At 37.5% G+C, this 22,133-nt stretch overlaps 1 protein-coding gene across 1 annotated transcript in view; it reads left to right on the top strand.

The window, feature by feature from the left end:
* FAF2 (Fas associated factor family member 2) overlaps positions 1 to 22,133 on the top strand; it is a 59,650-nt gene that overhangs the window by 17,651 nt on the left and 19,866 nt on the right. Inside the window, exon 2 of the mRNA XM_024742174.1 lies at positions 15,681 to 15,749. Within this exon, the coding sequence (XP_024597942.1) occupies positions 15,681 to 15,749 (69 nt within the window). The remainder of the gene's footprint in view (positions 1 to 15,680; positions 15,750 to 22,133) is intronic.

Raw genomic sequence — 22,133 nt, 5'->3', positions numbered from 1 at the left:
TTTTTTTTTTGTGGTACGCGGGCCTCTCACTGTTGTGGCCTCTCCCGTTGTGGAGCACAGGCTCCGGACACGCAGACTCAGCAGCCATGGCTCACGGGCCCAGCTGCTCCACGGCACGTGGGATCCTCCTGGACCAGGGCACGAACCCGTGTCCCCTGCATTGGCAGGCGGACTCTCAACCACTGCGCCACCAGGGAAGCCCCTTAACCATTTTTTAAGCATGCAATTTAGTGATAACTAATACATTCGTAATGCTGTGCAACCATCATTATCATTCATCTCCATAACTCTTTTCATCTTGTAAAACTGAAACTATACCCATTAGATAATAACTCCCCATTTCCCCCTCCTCCAGCCCCTGGCAGCCACCGTTCTACTGTCTTTCTCTATGATTTTGAGTACTCTAAATATGTCATTTAAGTGGAACCATACAGTATTTGTCTTTTTGTGACTGGCTTGTTTTTCTTAGCATAATTTTCTCAAAGTTCATCCGTGTTGTAGGATATTGCAGAATTTTCTCCTTTTTGAAGGCCGAATAATATTCCATTGTATGTGTATATCACATTTTGCTTACTCCACTCATTTGTTGACAGACACTGAGTTGTTTCCCATCTTAGCTACTGTGGATAATAATGCTGCTCTGAACATGGGTGTACATACACAGAAGTGGAATTGCTGTGTCATATAGTAGTTCTGTTTTTGATTTATTGAAGCACTGCACACTGTTTTCCACAATCGTACCATTTTACATTTCCACCAGTGTTGCACAAGGGTTCCAATTTCTCCACATCCTGGCCAGCACTTTTCATTTCCTGTTTTTTCAATAGTAGCTGTCCTAACAGGTGTTAAATGGTAGCTTATAGTTTTGATTTGCATTTCCCTAATGATTAGTGATGTTGAACATCTTTTTATATGTTTATTGGTTATTCGTATATCTTCTTTGGAGAAATGTCTATTCAAGTCCTTTGCCCAATCAAGTTGTTTATTTTTCTGTTGTTTTAAGAGTTCTCTATATTCTGGATATTAATCCCTTATCAGATATACAGTTTGCAAATATATTCTCCCATTTTGTGGGTTGACTTCTTACTCTGGGTAGTGTCTTTTGTTGTACAAATTGTTAAAATTTTCATGAAGTCTAGTTTGTCTCTCTTCTTTTGTTGCCTGTGCCTTTGGTGTCACATTCAAGTTTTTAGCTTATGTTTTCTCCTAAGAGTTTTATAATTTTAGGTTTTACATTTGGGTCATGGATCCATTTTGAGTTAATTTTTGTATATGGTATTAGGTAAATGAGTAGGAAAAACACACTCCTCCTATGTTTCTCCTTTTCTCTGAATAGACATGTACGTTTTCCACACATCAAGCAATTCTTTTTTTTTTCAAGTTCTCATCATTTATTGATAAAGCAAAATAGTCCATGGCATTAGAGTCTAAGGAGCATTCTATGCAAATTCATGGTGAGTTACAGGATGAATAAGGCAATATTTTACTCTTCAAGTTATAGTCATGGAATTAACCTGACTTTCCTTGGAGCGTAGGACTTTTGCTGGGAGGAAATGATGCAGTGTGAGGTAGTGGAACGTGTACTGTTTTTCTTTTTTAACATCTTTATTGGAGTATAGCTGCTTTACAATATTGTGTTAGTTTCTGCCAAGCAGTTCTCCTAGATTCAGTTCTGTTCAGTTCTGACACTGTGTACCTGAAGTTAGCATCAGATCCCACAAGTTAAGAGTTCAGTCCCACAAGACTGCCCCCACTTCAGATGCCAATCACAAGTCCCAGATGCCACCTGAACTTCTGACTGACCAGCTATATATTGGGGTTCACATGACCCCCTCCTCGGGTTTGATAATTTGCTAGAGTGGTTCACAGAACTCAGGAAAACACTTCCGTTTACTGGTTTATTACAAAGGATATAATAAAGGATACAGAAAAACAGCCAGGTAAAGAGATATCTAGGGCAAGATCCAGAAGGGTCCCAAGTGCAGGGGAGCTTCTATCCCAGCGGAGTTGGGGTGCACCACCCTCCTGGCATGTAGATGGCTTCACCAACTCAGAAGCTCTCTGAATCTTATACTATTGGGATATTTATGGAGGCTTTATTACCTAGGCATGATTGATTTAAATTCCATTTTCAGACCCTCTCCCCTCTTTGGAGATTGGGAGGTGGGGCTGAAAATTTGAAGCTTCTAATCATGGTTTGTTCTGTCTGATGGCCAGTCCCTATCCAGGAGCCCACCAGGAGTCACCTCATTAGAACAAAATACAACGATATCATCCAGGAAATTCCAAGGGATTTAGGATTTCTGTCAGGAACCAGGATCAAAGAACAAATATTAGAACAAAAGATGCTCCTAGTGCTCTTATCATGTAGGAAATTATAAGGGTTTTGAGAGCTCTGAGTCAGGAACTGGGGTCAAAAACTAAATGTTAGAACAAAAGAATCTCCTGGTACCCCTATCTGCAAGGGTTTTAGGAGCTCTATGTCAGAAACTGGGGGCAGAGACCAGTATATATATTTCACAGCAAAGATCCAGCTTTTGCATGTGGATACCCAGTTTAACAGCACCATTTGTTGAAAAGACTGGTCTTTCCCCATTGAATGGTCTTGACACCTTTGTCAAAAATCATTTTACCATATATGCAAGAGTTTATTTCTGGACTCTATTCCATTCCATTGGCCTATATGTCTGTCTTTGTGTCCGTACCACATTGTTTTGATTATCTTTGTGTCAGTACCACATTGTTTTGATTACTGTAACTTTATAGTAAGTTTTGAAATCAGGAGGTGTGAGTCCTCTAGCTTTGTTCTTTTGCAAGATTGTTTTGGCTCTTCGGGTCCCTTGAGATTCCGTATGAGTTTTAAGGTTGGTTTTTCTATTTCTAAAAAAAAAAAAAAAAAAAAAAAGGCATTGGGATTTTGATAGGGACTGCTCTGAATCTGTAGCTCACTTTGGGTTTTTAACAGTATTGTCTTCCAATCCACGAACACTGGGTGTCTTTCCATTTATGTAGGTCTTTAATTTCTTTCAGCAGTGTTTTGTAGCTTTCATTGTACAAGTCTTTCACCTCCTCAGTTAATTCACAGTATTCTTTTTGATGCCATTGTAAATGGAATTGTTTTCTTACTTTCATTTTTAGAGTGTTCATTGTTAGTGTAAAGAAATGCAACTGAAACTTGTGTGTTGACTTTGTATCCTGCTACTTTGTTGAATTCATTTATTAGCTCTAACAGGGATGGGGGGCGGTCTTTAGAGTTTTCTACATATAAGAAGTTACGTCTCAATTGATTTTAATAGATAGCTATCATACAAAGTAGCTTCTCAAACCACAATGAAATTAAGGTAGAAATTAATAACAGAAGTAAAACTGGAAGATTCAAAAATGTATGTAAACAACACACTCTTAAATAACCAATGGATCAAAGAAGTAATCACAAGGAAAATTAGAAAATATGTAGAGATGAATGAAAATGAAAACATACCATGCCAAAACTTACGGGATGCAGCAAGAAATGCTTGGGGAGTGGTGGGGGCATTGGTAGCTATTAAACACAAATGTTAAAAAACACAAAAGATCTTAAATAAAATTTAAAAAAATAATAAAAGGGTCTTCCCTGGTGGTCCAGTGGTTAAGACTCTGTGCTTCCCGTGCAGGGGGCACAGGTTTGATCCCTGGTCGGGGAACTAAGATCCCGCATGCCACGCGGCGTGGCCAAAAAATTAAAAAAAATTTTAAAACACAAAAGATCTTAAATCAACAACCTAACTGTATAACTTAAGGGACTAGAAGGAAAAGAACAAACTAAACTCAGAACTAGCAGAAGGAAGGTAATATAAGGAACAGAGCCTAGGTAAACAACACAGAGAATAGAAAAATCAGTGAAACCAAAAATCGGTTCTTTGAAATCAACAAAATTGACAAACCTTTAGCTAGGTGGACTAAGAAAAAGGAAAGATTCAGATTACTAAACAGAAATGAAAATGGAGACGTTATTACCAATTCTACAGAAGGAAAAAATGAGTAGAAGAGAGTACTGTGAACAATTGTATGCCAAAAAATTAGATAACCTAGATGAGATAGACAAATTCCTAGAAATACAAAACCTACCAAGACTAAATCACAAAGAAATAGAAAATCTGAATAGACCTATAACCAGTAAGGAGATTGAATCCATAATCAAAAATCTCCCAACAAAGAAATGCCTTGAACCTGATGGCTTCACTGGTGAATTCTACCAAACAAATTTAAAGAACTAATTCCAGTCCTTCTCCAACTTTTTTAAAACATTGAAAAGGAGGGAACACTTTCTAACTCATTCTTTGAAGCCAGCGTTACCGCCATACCCAGGTACTGCTAAAAAACTACAGACCAATATCCCTTATAAACATTAATGCAAAAATCCTCGACCAAATACTAGCAAACTGAATTCAGCAGCATATTAAAAGGATTATACACCATAACCAAGTGGGATTTATCTCTGGAATGCCAAGAATGCTTCAACATGTGAAATTCTATCCGTGTAATACTCCACATTAAATAATGAAGGGAAAAAATCCACATGGTCATCTTAGTTGATGTACAGATGTCTTCCTTGTCCACATGAACTAAGTATAGTTTCGTTATAACATTCTCATTTTTAATGTTTCCTTCATGTTTCTTAAAAATAATAGCTAAATTGAGCATTCTACACTTAATCTTTACAACCCAGTGGGTTAATTAGTATTTTAATTTACATTTTACCAATAAGGAAACAACCTTGTGACTTCCCTGGTGGCGCAATGGTTAAGAATCCGCCTGCCAATGCAGGGGATACGGGTTCGATCCCTGGTCCAGGAAGATCCCACATGCCACGGAGCAACTAAGCCCATGCACCATAACTACTGAGCCCACGCTCTAGAGCCCGCGAGCAACAACTACTGAGCCTGCGTGTCACAACTGCTGAAGCCCACGCACCTAGAGCCCATGCTCCTCAACAAGAATAGCCACCGCAGTGAGAAGCCCACGCACCACAACAAAGAGTAGCCCCTGCTTGCCGCAACTAGAGAAAGCCCCTGCACAGTGACAAAGACCCAACACGGCCAAAAATAAATTAAAAAAAAAAAGAAAGAAACTGAACCTCAGAAAGATGCCTAAGTTCACCCAGCTAGTAGAATTAGAATGAAGGATTATTCAAGATTCTGGTGTCTTCTAAATTTCCAACAAAGGTCCACCACTTATTCCACCTACTCTTAATTGCTTGGATAAGACCTTCCTTTAGGTGAAGTTAAAATTTTTTTTCTTTTTAAATAAAGGCAGGACTTTTCAAAGCCTTTAAAAGATGTATTGGGAATTTCCAGAAAGGGGATTTGATAAGCAGCATTTTCCAGTCTTATTTGACACCAAACTCAAAAGAACAAAACTTAATTGTTGACCCTGGGCATAAAGGAGAAAATTTTTATGTACATCTATGAGCTGTTTCTTAGCTACCGGTAGGTACAGTGATGATAGAAGAGACTGGGAATAAGAAGACTGGACCGTTCTGCCACCTTCATGCTCTGTGACTTGGGAAAGCTTGTTCACTTTGCTAAGCCTCAGTTTCCTTTTATGCAAAATGAGGGGTTGAAATATTGTCCTCAGTTTATCTTTACTCTTTAATGTGAAAATTGGAAGAATTCCAGATGTTTTATTCTCAGTTGAATGAAAATTTTGTTGAAATTTTCCAAATTGAGAATTTATTGAAAACTTCTTGTTTTCTAAGATGAATTAGTTAAATAATGGGAGGCAGTATAGCATAGGAGACAACCTGGACTTTGGACATAGTTATTCTAGGTTTCAGTCTTGGCTCCACCACTTATCATTATTCTTAAACAAGGATATTCTTACACAAAGTATATAACCTCTTGAATCCTTGGGTTTCTCGGTGAAAATGAGGGCTTTATTACTTGCATTGCCTATTACATAGTAATAGGTGCTTAGGAAATGGAAGCCGCTGGTATTTAATTTGGTAAATCAGTAATTAAATGTGAATAATAAAGATCTGAGTGTAAGAGCTTTAGTTACAGATTAGAGCCGAGGTGTGATCACTTTACTTCCTTAAAGGACTTCAAATTCCATTTCTCCTGCCACTACTAGTGAGAGCATACTGCTTATTGCATAAAGCAAAGCTATCTGTGTTGCAGGAAAGAGAGAACAAAGATCTCTGCTTTTTCCCAAGTTTCTCTCTGGGAATAACTGAAAACAAGTTAAAATATGCATCCTCAACAAGCTAGAGCCAACAAGCCAAGTGGAATTTAGAGAGTACTTAGATTTCAACTCAGCCTCCTGCAGTGTTTGTTAGTATAATAAACAGATGAGGTGTGGAAAGAAACACTTCTTAGGTAAGCACTCTAGTGATTACTGTAGAGTGATTAACTCGTTACCCAATCCCTATCCAAATAGTCGAATGAGACATCTGGTTACAACACTGTACGTCTGTTGTTTGTGGTACCTTCCTTCAGTTATACTTAAGCAAGAGATAGATCGAGGATCACAATATTTCAGATGTAGGTTGCCAAGTGGTGTTGACATCCTACTGTCATCTGATTTGGGAGGAGGAAGTTAGACTAAGGTTGGAATAGGAGAAGGATATAGAATGGTTCACACACATCCCTCCAATCTCCCCTATGCATTTTGCTAGTTAGAGATTGATTGGGGTTCTGGGTCTTTTTTGCCCTAAAGGTAAGTACTTCCTTTCTCCTACTAATGCTGTCAGTCTGTTACATTTGTGTAAATTGATGTAACTAAATGTAACATTATGCTAAATCCTTGAGAGGGCAATTCATTGAAGAGGAGTTAGCTTTGAGAGCTTTGAGGGGAGGCGGAAGGGAGAGATCATCTTGGAACAAGGGATATTTCTCAGTGAGACAGACTTGGATGGGCCTGCCTGAATAGGGGATTTGTGGTACACACTGGTCCTGAAAGATTAGAGGGAGAAGGAGGTGCCAAAGTTAAACTTTCTACTCCTTGAAGCTCTTTTGTCCAGTACCATCTCAGATCACCTCAGATGTCAGTAGATCTAAATGTAAACCAGAGTTCTGAAGAGCAGGCCAGTTAGGTGAAATTACAGATTTAGCTAACCTTTATTGATCACTTACTGTGTACCTGAATTAGTGCGCGGTGTCTTCCACATAATTCTTTTTAAAGAGTCTCGATATTCTCAACTGATAATGGGTATGATGGCACTATCTCATGGGATTGTTGAGGAAACTGTATAGTTCCTTACACAAAGTAGGAATAAATGAGTGATAATGAAAAGAACAATGTTTAAAAACTAGAGAGAGATAAAGAAGTAAAAGTTGATCATTGGCATGAGGGCAAGATGTTCATTTAAACATTTTCTACTGTATGCTAAGGCACTACACTAGGTCTAGGGGATAGAGAGATAAATGGGTTCTCTTTTCAAAAGAAAGTTCCTATTAAAAGAATTAACAGCCTGCTGAGTTCTAAAGAAATTAGTTTGGGAGGAGCTTGAAACCAATGACTGAGGTTATTAAATATAAAATTCCCTCAACTTCTGTGTTTCATCTCTCTTCTGTAAGTGCTTATAGCCAAACATGTTATTGCTGAGGAGAGAATTGGTAGCAAAGCTAATACAGTGTCTCCAGCCAAACCTGTAATATTCTTTCTTTTTGAACAAAGCTGGCATTGCAAAGCTTAATTGGCACTGAAATGACTATTGGCTTGACACATATTTAGTTTTTGACTCACGTTGAAACCAGCCCTATTCAATGTAAATTGGAATAGTTCTTTTAAAGTGCATTTTAGCAGTATGTATCAAGAACATAAAAATATGTATATTCCTCTCAGGGAAAACTGAGAATGTGGGGGAAAAAAATGTATATTCCTTGGCCCATAATTTTAACTGGATCCTAAGGGGTAAAAGCCTAAATACAGAGAAACTTTATAAACAGAAATGTTCATCAAAGTGCTGTTTTAATAGCAGAACATCAGAAGCAGTTGCAAAATCTATATGTAAATTGTTTTAGCCAATTAGAATATTATATAATCATTAAAATGGGTAGGGAGACTAATGCATAAAGGAGTACTTGGTATAATAAGTAAGAATGCTCAAATTTGTACATATCCTGGAGAGAAGACTCTCATGGAGAAGAGAAAATTGAGAAATCTCCCCAAACCTTGACTGTATGCAGTGATGTGTGAAAGGTGGGGCTGGGTAGTGGAAAGAATGAGGTGGAAAGATTGGTTCCCAAGCCAGGAGAGAAAACACCAGAAGAGTCCTACGAAGATCAGAAAGCGAAGGTGAATGGATTTTTGTCAAGATGCTTACAGTCTAGAAAGGAGAAGCAAAGACCATTAATCAGTTCCCCCTGTATGTTTGTTTTTGTTTGTTTGTTTTTAAGTTTGGAAAGGAGATTGAATCAAAACTCTAAATCCTTTTCTTGGAATACAGGGAAGTGGTAGTAGTTGTGACCACAGGGAAACCTCTCCCTTCCTCATCTTTCTCTAGTATTTAAACTGTCTTAACCTAACTTATACTAGGTTTTTTAAAGTACAAAACTGAGAGAAAACCCAGGTAGCCAACCCATGTCTAGGTTATGAGTTACATCTGTTTTCAGACAGTGAGTGCCAGATGAGTTCGGCATGTTTTTCATTTTTGGATCCTGTTGGCTAGCTTTGAGGTCAGGAAATCCATGCCCGCACGATGCATTTAGCATCATGATATAATGAATAAGAGTGCATTCATCTTCGGCGGTCTGTTTCCACTTTTCCTCCTAATTTTTTTGAACACTGTATCTTAATATTTCTCTTCTACTTCCACATTTTATCCAATCTTCTTGGCTCTGTCTTTACAATATAACCTCAATCTATCCTCTTCCTTCCCTTTTCACTGCTACGATCCTATGCTAAACCAGCATTCTCTTTCCCTAGGATTCCTGTATAGTATCCTTGCTGTTTCTTGCTCTCTGTCATGCCCTCTACAGTCAATTCACAAAGCAGCCAGAATGACTGGCTACATATGGTCATGACACTCCTGCTGAACTTAGAAGTAAGGCTCTGGGTTAGTGATTCTCAACTCTGACTGTACATTAGACTCAGCTGGAAGCTCCTTCCCTTCCAGGAAAAAATTTACCTGTGCCTAGCCTGCATATTCAGAGAATCTGATTAAATTGCTTTTGTGGGGGGGAGGTGTCTAGATAGCTGTAGGTTCCCCTCAGATGCTTCTGATGTGCAAGCAGGGTTGAGAAACATGACCCTAGATGAACTTTCCCTACCCTGCCTACTTCTCAGACCTTATCTGCCAACTTGCCAAGCTTGTTCTGTCTCAGATGTGTCTCTCCCACCCCAGTTTTGTTTTTCCACTTTTTTTTTTTTGGCTGTGTTGGGTCTTCGTTGCGCACAGGCTTTCTCTAGTTGGGGTGAGCGGGAGCTACTTTTCGTTGCGGTGCGCGGGCTTCTCATTGCAGTGGCTTCTCTTGTTATGGAGCATGGGCTCTAGGTGCACAGGCTTCCTTAGTTGTGGCACGTGGGCTCAGTAGTTGTGGCTCGCAGGCTCTAGAGCGCAGGTTCAGTGGTTGTGGTGCACAGGCTTAGTTGCTCCACAGCATGTGGGATCTTCCTGGACCAGGGCTCGAACCCGTGGCCCATGCATTGGCAAGCGGATTGTTAACCACTGTGCCACCAGGAAGTCCTGTTTTTCCACTTTTTAAATAAACTTTTTATTTTAGAATAGATTTAGATTTACAGAAAACTTTTAAAAATAGTATGCAGACTTCCCATATACCTTCACTCAGTGTTCCTTATTAACATCTTACATACTAGTTTGGTACATTTGTCACAATTAATGAACCAGTATTATTGCATTATTATTAACTAAAGTCCACACTTTATTCAGATTTCTTTAGTTTTTACCTAATGTCCTTTTTCTGTTCTGGGATCCCACCTTACATTTAGTGACTATGCCTTCTTAGGCTCCTCTTGCCTGTGACAGTTTCTCAGACTCTTCCTGGTTTTTGATGACCTTGACAGTTTGAGGAGCACTGGTCATGTATTTTGTGGGTTGTCCCTCAATTGGGATTTTTGTGATGTTTTTCTCATGATGAGGCTGGAGTTTGGGGTTTGGGGAGGAAGACCACAGAGGTAAAGTGCCTTTTCATTACATTTTATCAAGGGTACATATTATCAACAGGATTTATCGCTATTGATGTTGACCTTGATCATCTTGCTCAGGTAGTGTTTGTCAGGAGAAAAGTTAATCTTTTTTCCTCCTTTTCCATACTGTACTCTTTGGAAGGAAGTCACTATGCACAGCCCATACATACCTAAGGAGTGAAGAGTTATGTTCCACCTCCTAGAAGGCAAAGTATCTATCTACATAGTTATTTGGAATTCTGCACAGGATTTGTCTATTCTCCCCCATTTATTTATTTATTCAGTCATGTATTTCTGTTCATATGGACTCAAGGATGTTTATTTGGTACTTTGGATTGTAACCTATTACTACTTTATTTTCTTGCTCAAATTGTACCAGCTTTGGCCATTGGGTGCTCTTTCAGTTGATTCCTGTATCACTTTGATATATTCCCATCATTATGGGGTTTTTTGAGCACTCCTTTACTTTCTGGAACTACAGGATTCTCCAGGCTCATCTTGTGTATTTTTTGCTCCGGTCCTAGAATTAGCCATTTCTCCAAGGAACCTGGTTCCTTTTATTGGAGAACAGTATTATAAACCAGAATCTGGGCATTATGTGTGCTTGCTATTGGGGTGTGTGTTGTTGCCTCTAGGCCCTCTCAGCTGATAGAGCAAAGACATACATATGTGTATGCTAAGCTAACTAGTTCTATATGCAGCCATCTGTCTAAATTAAACTTAAAAATGAGTTGATTCAGATGTTTCCAACTCTCACCCACATGGATCATTCCAGCCTTCTCCCCTCGACTATCTGTAACTTCCCACTTCAACAATGAGAAAACTGGCTCCCACTCTCTGTTTTATTGTTCATTTCCAGTATAAGTATATGGATATAGTGCTTCAGAATGAACATATACAGTGAACCAACTCTGTCAGCTAGAGCACAGTGCTTGTGTGCAGTTCCTTTTGCCTTTAGTCTTACAGACTTCACTCATTTCCAGAGTTTTAGGTTAACACCTTTTCCTCCCACCCCATTCAGTGAGGTTGTTTCATATATTTTTAATACCATTAGATTATTTTGTCACAGTCTGTGTTCCATCCTGGGATCCTCTCACCTTCTAAATTATTTTTTAAATTTCTGTACATTAAGGTTCACTCTGCTGTAAAGTTCTGTGGGTTTTGACAAATGCATAGTGTCATGTATCCATTTGTCTCAGAGTTTTTGCATTTGTCCTTTTGCCTGGAATAGTCTTCCCACATATTTTCCCATGACTGGACCCTTATCTTTCATCAGGTCTCTCCTGAAATGTTATCTCCTTGGAGAGTCCTTCTTTGAGCACCCTATCCTAAGGAATCCCCCAGCCTAAATTTTTGTTCATTTATTTTCTCTATGTGTGTGGTTTGTTTTGCTCAGTCTCTCTCTAGTAGGATACAAGCCTAATGAGTGCAGGGACTGTATTTGTATCCTGGATATCTAGAATACCAGATCAGTGAATATTTGTTGATATATGAATAGTCCTTTCCTAGCATATTGCTAGTGCATGTTTTTAATACTCATCAGTAGTGACTGAAAAGCAGGCTTATTCAAGTTGGGCTTCTAGTTTACCCTGATTCACTACTTATACAATAAAAGGGTTTTGCTTGCATTAGGTTAAGTATTTCAGTATACTGAAGATGTGCAGTTACCCTGATTGTTCTCTCCTACAGTGTTCATAACCCCTTTTTTAAAAAGTTATTTTAATAAGTGACGTATAATCTCTGGTCCCACTTAGAATTGTACAGTACCATGGATTTCCTGGCCTCGCTGTACATTAGAATCAACTGAGGAGCTTTTCAAAAAACCCACTGATTCCTTGGCTCCATCCCTGACTTATTGATCTCCAGGAAGATTCTGCAAATATGTATTTTTAACAGCCAGCTTAGCATCTAGTTCTGACTAGATGGAGCTTAATTAAAACCCCAGGGTATTAATGTACAATGAGTTTTGGTGACATTTTCTAGAGGATTTCACTTTAGTAGCTATGATTATTGAAGCTTATACTAAAAGGTCTTTTTAACTCGGACAGACTTTTTCTGCAGCCTTTTAAGCCCTTAACTGTGTGTAGGTACTGGGGAGCATTATATAGAGATGAATCACAGACACTGCTCTTAAGGAGCATGCATCCTCTGATAAGGCAGTAGAATGAGTGTAAATAGTCATAATAGCTGATAGAAAATAATAGGTTCATAAGAGAGGTAGAAAACATTTTTGGTAAAGACAGAGTAGTCATTCATACCCTGAGAAGAAGGTAAAAGTAAAGTCCAATTCTTAAAGAGAATGTACAGAGAGGGAGTGGAACCCTGGACATCCCAGTTATCTGCAATGGGCTGTAAGGAAATCAAAAGTTAAAGGCGATCCTATTATGAGCCAGAAGGCAATAGCCAAACTGGTAAGAGGCCCGCGGGGGTCAGGAAAAAATCCACATTGTCAGAGCTGTCAAAGCCAGTGGTTCTTAATAGAGCTCTAGAGTTCTTAACAGAGCTTTCCAATTGCAGTATTGAAAATTTTGTAGTATTTTAAACATAAAAATATATTAGCAGGGACTTCCCTGGTGTCACAGTGGTTAAGAATCCGCCTGCCAATGCAGGGGACATGGGCTCGAGCCCTGGTCCAGGAACATCCCATGTGCCACGGAGCAACTAAGCCCATGCACCACAAATACTGAGCCTGCTCTCTAGACCCCACAAACCACAACTACTGAGCCCGTAAGCCACAACTACTGAAGCCTGCACACCTAGAGCCTGTGCTCCACAACAAGAGAAGCCACCACAATGAGAAGCCTACACACCGCAACGAAGTGTAGCTCCCACTCGCCGCAACTAGAGAAAGCCGGCGCGCAGCAACAAAGAACCAACGCAGCCATAAATAAATAAATAAATAAATAAATAGTTCAGCTTAAAGAAAAAAGCAAAGTTTCTATACTACTTGTGTAATTTAAAAAAATAAACAGCTGCATACCTAAAGAATGCAAAGTTCAGTTTTTGGTTTTTTTCTTCTAAGCTTTGGAAAGGGTAGTCAAATAGTCCAAATTAAATCCCTCATGTTGTACATAAAGGAATCATAATAGCTGATAGAAAATAATAGGTTCATAAGAGAGGTAGAAAACATTTTTGGTAAAGACAGAGTAGTCATTCATACCCTGAGAAGAAGGTAAAAGTAAAGTCCAATTCTTAAAGAGAATGTACAGAGAGGGAGTGGAACCCTGGACATCCCAGTTATCTGCAATGGGCTGTAAGGAAATCAAAAGTTAAAGGCGATCCTATTATGAGCCAGAAGGCAATAGCCAAACTGGTAAGAGGCCCGCGGGGGTCAGGAAAAAATCCACATTGTCAGAGCTGTCAAAGCCAGTGGTTCTTAATAGAGCTCTAGAGTTCTTAACAGAGCTTTCCAATTGCAGTATTGAAAATTTTGTAGTATTTTAAACATAAAAATATATTAGCAGGGACTTCCCTGGTGTCACAGTGGTTAAGAATCCGCCTGCCAATGCAGGGGACATGGGCTCGAGCCCTGGTCCAGGAACATCCCATGTGCCACGGAGCAACTAAGCCCATGCACCACAAATACTGAGCCTGCTCTCTAGACCCCACAAACCACAACTACTGAGCCCGTAAGCCACAACTACTGAAGCCTGCACACCTAGAGCCTGTGCTCCACAACAAGAGAAGCCACCACAATGAGAAGCCTACACACCGCAACGAAGTGTAGCTCCCACTCGCCGCAACTAGAGAAAGCCGGCGCGCAGCAACAAAGAACCAACGCAGCCATAAATAAATAAATAAATAAATAAATAGTTCAGCTTAAAGAAAAAAGCAAAGTTTCTATACTACTTGTGTAATTTAAAAAAATAAACAGCTGCATACCTAAAGAATGCAAAGTTCAGTTTTTGGTTTTTTTCTTCTAAGCTTTGGAAAGGGTAGTCAAATAGTCCAAATTAAATCCCTCATGTTGTACATAAAGGAAGCTAGAATTAAAGCATGCTTGGTCACTGATCACAGGGCACAGAACCAAAGCGAGAATCTCAGGCTCCTGACTCACCAGTACATGTTACGACATTCTTAGCAGGTTGAGATCAATCTCTTTTTCCTGTTGCTTGCTGGTTATTAAGAGGAATTTCTTGAGGATAGAGGCTGTATTGTATTCATCCCTATATCCCTGGACATAGTAAGTAATACACAGAATAGGAAATAACAGTAGACATGTGTTGCATGAAAGGATGGATGGATGGGTTTGACTTTTGTATTAGACCTTGAAGGAAGGCTAGAATTTAGCTCTGTGGAAATTCTGGTCATTAGGTGTACACATAAGCTGTTAGATTTGTTGAGTATCGGATACCTAAAGGGAAATAGAAAATAATGTAGAAAGCTAGGTTGGGGCTACATTATAGAAACAATTGAATGCCAAGCTAAGGATTTTGGATTTTATTATCCAGTCAGCTGAAAACTTTTGAGCAGAGAAATAACACACACACAGGGGAGTGGGGAGACCAGGGGAGGTGGGGAAGAGTTAGAAAGAGGAGGAGAAATTAATTATTTTGACAATTCACTTGAGGTGTCATTAAAGCTTGATTGAAGATGCTGGCTCAGGGAATGGAAATGTGATTATAGATATAGAAAACAGTCAGAACTTGATTACTGATGAAGTATGTAGTTCAAGGGATAGAGTACTCAAAAATGAGGCTGAGGTTCCAGATGTCATATTTGCCTGTATATTTTGGAAGATGGTGATGTCATTAACACATACAGTGGTTTTAAATGATGCATTTGTGGTACTGGTGCCACATCTAGGTAGAAATGTTGAATAGGCTATTGGAAACGTGCTGCTAAACTTCAGAAAAGGTGACAGGTCCAGAAATTTATGAGTCATTTGAGTAGAAAGGGTCATTGAGGATTGCCAGGAAGAGGCAAAAGCCAAGGACAGACACATCCTTAGGGAAATTTCTACATTTAGAGGGGATAGGAGAAGAGCCAGAGAAGGAAATTTGGTCATAGACAAAGTGAAACCTAAGAATAGTACAAGGAGAAGGGAGTAGGGAAAGTACATATTGGAGGGAAGCATCTGAATTACAGACTTCCTTTGATAAAAAGTTTTACACATTTTGCATTATAAGCTAATAGGTAAAATGATGTAAGTTAGTGAAAGGCATTACATTTGCAGAAAACCTGCATTTTTATATCAGTATGATAAACAATAGATGTTTAGCATTAAAGACTATTTTGCTGGGCACAGAGGTTGAAGAAGTCTTTCATTTTTTAAACTTGAATTTGAGAGAATATTGATTTTGATCAAGTAGTCTTGAAAGCCTTGAAGTTTTAAAAGACAAGGAATTTTCATTTTTTTTTTGTTGTATGGGAGTAACATCTACAATAACTGACTGAATAAATTCTGAATAGTGACATTTTACCATACTTGAATATCTGCCTTCAAAACTTTATTTTCCCAGCGGTATTCATAAGTATTCTATTAGGAGTAAAAATATCCAATATGTACTGTTGGTTTTTCCCTAAGTAACTTTTTGTTTTTAATCTTTCAGGATCTGACTGGCATAGAATCTATGGATCAATGTCGCCATACCTTGGAACAGCATAACTGGAACATAGAGGTATAATAGGATTCATTGTGAGCTTACTTATATTTCTTTTTCCCTGGTATGATAACAAATCTCAAAGACACGTGTCTTTTTTGTTTGTTTCTTTGTTTTTTTATGAATGTCTGAAAATTTTTGTGAAAGGTAACAAACTGTACCTTTTCTGCAAAGTCCCTCCTTTTGCAATCCATGTTAAGTTTTGAGATTATCCATTTTGGATACATTTTAGCTCGGTTCATTCATCCTGTATAGCAGGTCTCCTCTATGAGTATACCATTAAAAAACCCCACCGCCCTGTTAAGGCTTTTCCTTTCTCTACTGTCTTGCTATCACAAAGGAGCCTGCAGTCACCACGCAGGGCTGTCTTGGATGCCTGCTTCTGGGTGGAATTGCCAGTGGATGGCAGGTGACACGTATTTTTTTTCACAGCAGGAATCTTCTCTCAATAGATGTTTTTTCAGATTTACAGCTCTTTAGTCTTTAAAAACAAATTTGTGAGAAAGGTGAATTTTATGATCAAAGTTTATAAAATCATAGAAAAGATTGTGACCAAATCTCTCAGTATAGTGTCCCTCTCTCTTTATTTTTTCTTAATTACTCTTCGAGAAAAATACTGGTTTTTAAATATTTGATTTGTAACCAGATACCATCATGTGAACCTTTTTCTTACATATTTTATAATTTATTCTTTTGGATTTTCTAGATAGTTGTGTCATCTGCAACTGCATGATTTTTTTTTTCAGTATATGGATCTTTCATTTTTTTTGATATTGAATTGGCTAGAACTTCAGAGCAGTCTCAATTAATAATGGTAATAGCAGACATCTTGTCCTCGCTATAATGCCTGTGATGTTTTATTATCAGGTATGTTGCTGGTTACGTTATTATTTTGAGATAGAACTACTAGAATGTAATAAGCTCCATGAGAGCAGAGTTCTTTTGGTTTTGTTAACTGCTGTATTCCCAGCATATAAATTTGATCCTAGTACGTCTTAGGCTCTCAAATATTTATTGACTCTTCTTCCATTCTTGGTATATTAATATATATCAAGCGCGGATGTTGAATTTAAAATATTTATTGACTCTTCTTCCATTCTTGGTATATTAATATATATCAAGCGCGGATGTTGAATTTAAAATATTTATTGACTCTTCTTCCATTCTTGGTATATTAATATATATCAAGCGCGGATGTTGAATTTAATCAAGCACCCTTTTGATATCTGTTGAAATTACTGTTTAATTATGGTATATTATTTGAATAGGGTGCTGGACTTCTGAAAATATACTCCTAAGTGATGTTTAGTTATTCAGCACTATTTTTGAGCAATTAAATTCTAGGCTCTGGCACTATGCCAGCAAATAAGACGAAGTCCCTACTCTCATGGAGCTTAATTCTAGGTAATTTAACTTTGCAATAAATGCTATGAATAAGATGAGTATAGAAAATAGAACAAAGAGGATCAGGAAAGTTATTTTAATAGGGTGGTCAAGTAAGGCCTTTCTGGGGAGGTTATATTTGAGCTGACACCTGAATGATGAAAAGGAATAATGAATGTCAACATTTAAGGGGAATGCATTTTAGGCAGAGGGAATGATGTTGCTCTGGTGTTGTGTCCTTGTTAGGCTTTGATTTCAAGCAGATGCTGGCTTTATAAAATGACTGACTTGATAAAATGAGTTGAGAAGCCTAGATAGCATAGATTTTAAAGAAAGCACTTGAAAACTTATTTCTGCCTGTTCTTTATTAACTTCTTCATGGTTTCCCCATTATTCATAATCTACTTGTTGATAAGCTTTCTTAGAAGATGCTTTTTTCTTAGAGATTTCCAGGTTATTTAGCATAGGCTATACAAAGCAGCATATCATTTACTCTCTTCTGTGTCTGTTCTATTATCCTCTCTTCTCATTGTTTTTATTACACTTATTTTCCTTTTTTAAAAACAAGACTTGCTGGAGACTAGTTTATTTTATTTGTTTTGTTTATGAAAAGCTCTTATATTTATCAGTTCTTTTTTTTCTGTTTATTAAGCAAAATCTCTCTTTAATGTATTTTTTCATACTTTTGTAGGTTTACGTTCCTTTTTTTAGCATTATGATTTTTGCAGCTTTATTTGTACTCTTTCTTGCATTTAAGGCTGTGAATTTTCTTCTGAAACTGTATTTTAAAAGTTTTTCATTTTCTTCTTTGGCCCAAGAGTTATTTAGAAACATATTTGGAATTCCTAGTAGCTTATTTTTTTTTGTTTATCCTTTTCATATTAATCTTTCATTTTATTTATATAATTTAATATTTATATGTTAAGGTCCTTGTCATTTAATAACATTATGAAATATATATTTTTTAAAAATTAAATTCTTAAAATTTAGAGAAAAATATAGAGATAAAAGGAGCCACCATGTACCTACCATCCAGCTCCTGAAAGCAGGCATTTTGCAATACTTGTTTCAAATTTCTCTTAAACAAATATAGATAAAATTGAAGCCCCCATTGTCAGTTGCTTGCATGTCATCCTGTCTGCACCCCCTCCCTTTCTTTCCCTTCTTTCCTAGAAGTAACCACTATCGACAACAGTGGTTGTCAAGGAATGTGTTTTTTGTGGGATGAAGGTTTGGTGTCTGTATTCAATCAAGCTTATTAAATGTACAATTAAAATCTGTTTCTTTTTTTCTGGTTACTTAATAAGACTACTTGACATGATGAACTTGAATGTGGTTTTATAGATTTCTTTATTTTTCATTGGTAATATCTTTGTTTTTTCCTGATTACAAAACCAATACATGTCTGCAAACAATTTAAGAGTTTATAAAGTTGAAAATTAAAGTTCTTAATAACCATACTTGAGATAACTACTTTTGATGTTTTAGTATATTATATGTCCTTCCAGACTTTCTTATATATACACCTCTGCTTAGTGTGCTGATAATATTAACTTTCCCAATGTTAATAACAAATATATCAAAGAGAATGCTTTTCTGTATGCTGTGGGAAGATAGTACATGGTGCAAATAAAATGCATTAATAAATTATGTGTTTATTTGGTGGGGGAGATGTTCTAACTTTTATATAGTTTGACTATTTTATTGGATGCATGAAGACCCGTGGCCATTAGAACTTTCTTGTAATAACATATCCTTTGTTAATATCAGATGATGCTTTTTACTTTAAATTCTGATTTGGTTTATTACTATTGCTGCCCCTGCTTTATTTATTTATTGTTTTACAACTAATCTGGTATAATGTCAACCATGCTTTAACATGAAATGACGTATAGAAATATTAAAAACTTGTTGCAAAAATACCCATGCACCCACACAGGAAAAGAATTCCAAAGTGTTAAGAAGAAAATGCTCACCCTTAATCCCATCATTTCATGGATAGCTAGTGTTAAATTTTAGTGTATATCCTTTCAGACTATTTTTGTTAGTTTATATGGCTATATAGATTTAAATATAATTTTCTTGTTACACAAATGGGATTATGCTATATTTACATTTTTTCACTTTTAGTAACTCATAAAAATAATACATAAAGATAACTGTCATTTGAAGACATACAGATGGTGGCCAACAGGCACATGAAAAGATGCTCAACATCACTAATTATTAGAGAAATGCAAATCAAAACTACAATGAGGTACTATCTTACACCGGTCAGAATGGCTATCATTAAAAAGTCTACAAATAACAAATGCTGGAGAGGGTGTGGAGAAAAGGGAGCCTCCTACACTGTTGGTGGGAATGTAAGTTCGTGCAGTCACTGTGGAAAACAATGTGGAGGTTCCTCAGAAAACTAAAAATAGAATTACTGTGCGATCTAGCAATCCCACTCCTGGGCCCATATCCAGATAAAACTATAATTCAAAAAGATGCATGCACCCCTGTGTTCATAAGCAGCACTATTCACAATAGCCAAGAAACAACCTAAATGTCCATTGACAGATAAATGGATAAAGAAGATGTCGTGTATATATACAATGGGATACTACTCAGCCATAAAAAAGAATGAAATAATGCCATTTGCAGCAACATGAAGTTCAAACAAAGCCTAAGATTAAATATGAAAAAAATCCTGCTCAGATCATTTGCCTACTACTGTTTCTCAGTCCTACACACCCAACATAGCAATATTAACAATTTCTTTTGCTTTTTTCCCAGATATTTTTGTGCCTGTCTAAAAGTATGTATATTTTTCTCCAAAGAGCTTCTATTTATATGGGCTGTATCTATTGATATCTATTACCATATGACAAATTAAAACTGAAATTGTTCTGTTTAGTAATTCACTTTAAAAATAATAAACTCGGGACTTCCCTGGTGGCGCAGTGGTTAAGAATCCGCCTGGCAGTGCAGGGGACATGGGTTTGATCTCTGGTCTGGAGGATCCCACATGCCGTGGAGCAACTAAACCTGTGCTCCACAACTGCTGAGCCTGTGCTCTAGAGCCCATGCTCTGCAACAAGAGAAGCCACCACAATGAGAAGCCCACATACTGCAATGAAGCGTAGCCCCCGCTCGCCGCAACTAGTGAAAGTCTCGCACAGCAACGAAGACCAAATGCCAAAAAATTTTTAAAATAATAATAAATAAATAAACTCATTACATGTTAACATTAATGTTTGCAGACTTTTTTGTCTGGCTTAATAGAAAACAGCTGGATTTTCATATTCACTCCTGCTTGTAATCTTTTGTGATATGTAGTTTTAGTTGAAGTATGTGAAGAAAATCTGGCTTCACCCAGGTAGGTAGTTTACCATTTTAACCATTTTTAAGTGGCATTACAATTTAGTGGCATTAATTTAATTACATTTACATTGTTGTTCAACAGTTACCACTATCCATCTTTTTTTTTTTTTAATTTATTTTTGGCTACATTGGGTCTTTGTTGCTGCGCGTGGGCTTTCTCTAGTTGTGGTGAGCAGGGGCTACCCTTCGTTGTGGTGTGCGTGCTTCTCATTGTGGTGGCTTCTCGTTGCGGAGCACAGGGTCTAGGCGTGCAGACTTCAGTAGTTGTGGCGCGCGGGCTCAGTAGCTGTGGCACAGGGATTTAGTTGCTCCGTGGCATGTGGGATCTTCCCGGACCAGGGATCGAATGTCCCCTGCATTGGCAGGCAGATTCTTAACCACTGCGCCGCCAGGGAAGTCCCACCACTATCCATCTTTAGAACTTTTTCATCGTCCCAAACTGAAACTCTATATGCATTAAACAATTACTTCCCATTACTGTCTCCACCCAGCCTCTGGTAACCACAATTCTACTTTCTGTCACTATAAAATTTGACTATTCTAGATACGCATATAAGTGGAATCAGACAATATTTGTCCTTTCGTGTCTGGCTTATTTCACTTAGCATAACGTTTTCAAGATTTATCCATGTCACAACGTGTATCAATACTTTATTTTTTATTATCAAATAATATTCCTTGTATGAATCTACCACAATATCTTTATCCATTCATCAGTTGATAAACATTTGGATTGTTTCCCCTTTCATCTTGTCATTAATGTTGCAGTGGATATTAGTGTACAAGTTTTTGTGTGGATGTATGTTTTCATTTCTCTTGGGTATATATCTAGGAGTGGAATTGCTGAATCATATGATAACTATGTTTAACCTTTTGAAGAACTGCCAGACTGCTTCCAAAGAGGCTACACTATTTTACACTCCCAGCAATGGTATATGATGGTTCCAATTTTTCCACATCCTCACCTACAACTTGTAACATCTGTCTTTTATTATATTACAGTCATTCTAGTGGTTATGAAATAGTATCTTGTGATTTTGATATGCATTTTTCTGATAGCTAATAATGTAGTACATCTTTTTATATACTTCTTGGTCATTTGTTTATCTCCTTTGGAGAGATGTCTATTCAAATCCTTTGCCCATTTTTAAATTGGATTGTTTGTCTTTTCAATGATGAGTTGTAAACGTTCTTTATATATACTGTAGATACTAGATGACCCTTATCAGATATATGATTTGTAAATATTTTCTCCCATTCTGTGGGGTTGTCTTTTGACTCTATGTTAGTGTCCTTTGATGCACAAAAGTTTTCAGTTGTGATGAAGTCCAGTTATCTATTTTTTTCTCTTATTGCTTGTGCTTTTAGTGTCTTATCTAAGAAACCATTGCCTAATCCAAGGTCACAAGATTTTCACCTGTGTTTTCTTTGGAGTTTTATAATTTCAGCTCTTATATTTAAGTCTTTGATGTATTTTGAGTTAATTTTTGTATATAGTGTGATTTACGGGGTCAGCGTCATTATTTTGCATGTGAATATCCAGTTGTCTCAGCCTCATTTGTTGAAAGACTATTCTTTCCCCATTGAATTGTGTCTTAATATTTGAAAACATGAAACCTAGAGGACTACATGAAGTTAGCCACATGGCAAAGT

This window comes from Neophocaena asiaeorientalis, unplaced genomic scaffold (genome assembly GCF_003031525.2).
Source record: "Neophocaena asiaeorientalis asiaeorientalis breed wild unplaced genomic scaffold, Neophocaena_asiaeorientalis_V1.1 scaffold259, whole genome shotgun sequence".
In the NCBI taxonomy this organism is placed as follows: domain Eukaryota; kingdom Metazoa; phylum Chordata; class Mammalia; order Artiodactyla; family Phocoenidae; genus Neophocaena; species Neophocaena asiaeorientalis.
The sequence above is the reverse complement of the archived record's forward strand: the minus strand, read 5'-3'. Positions and strand labels throughout refer to the sequence as shown.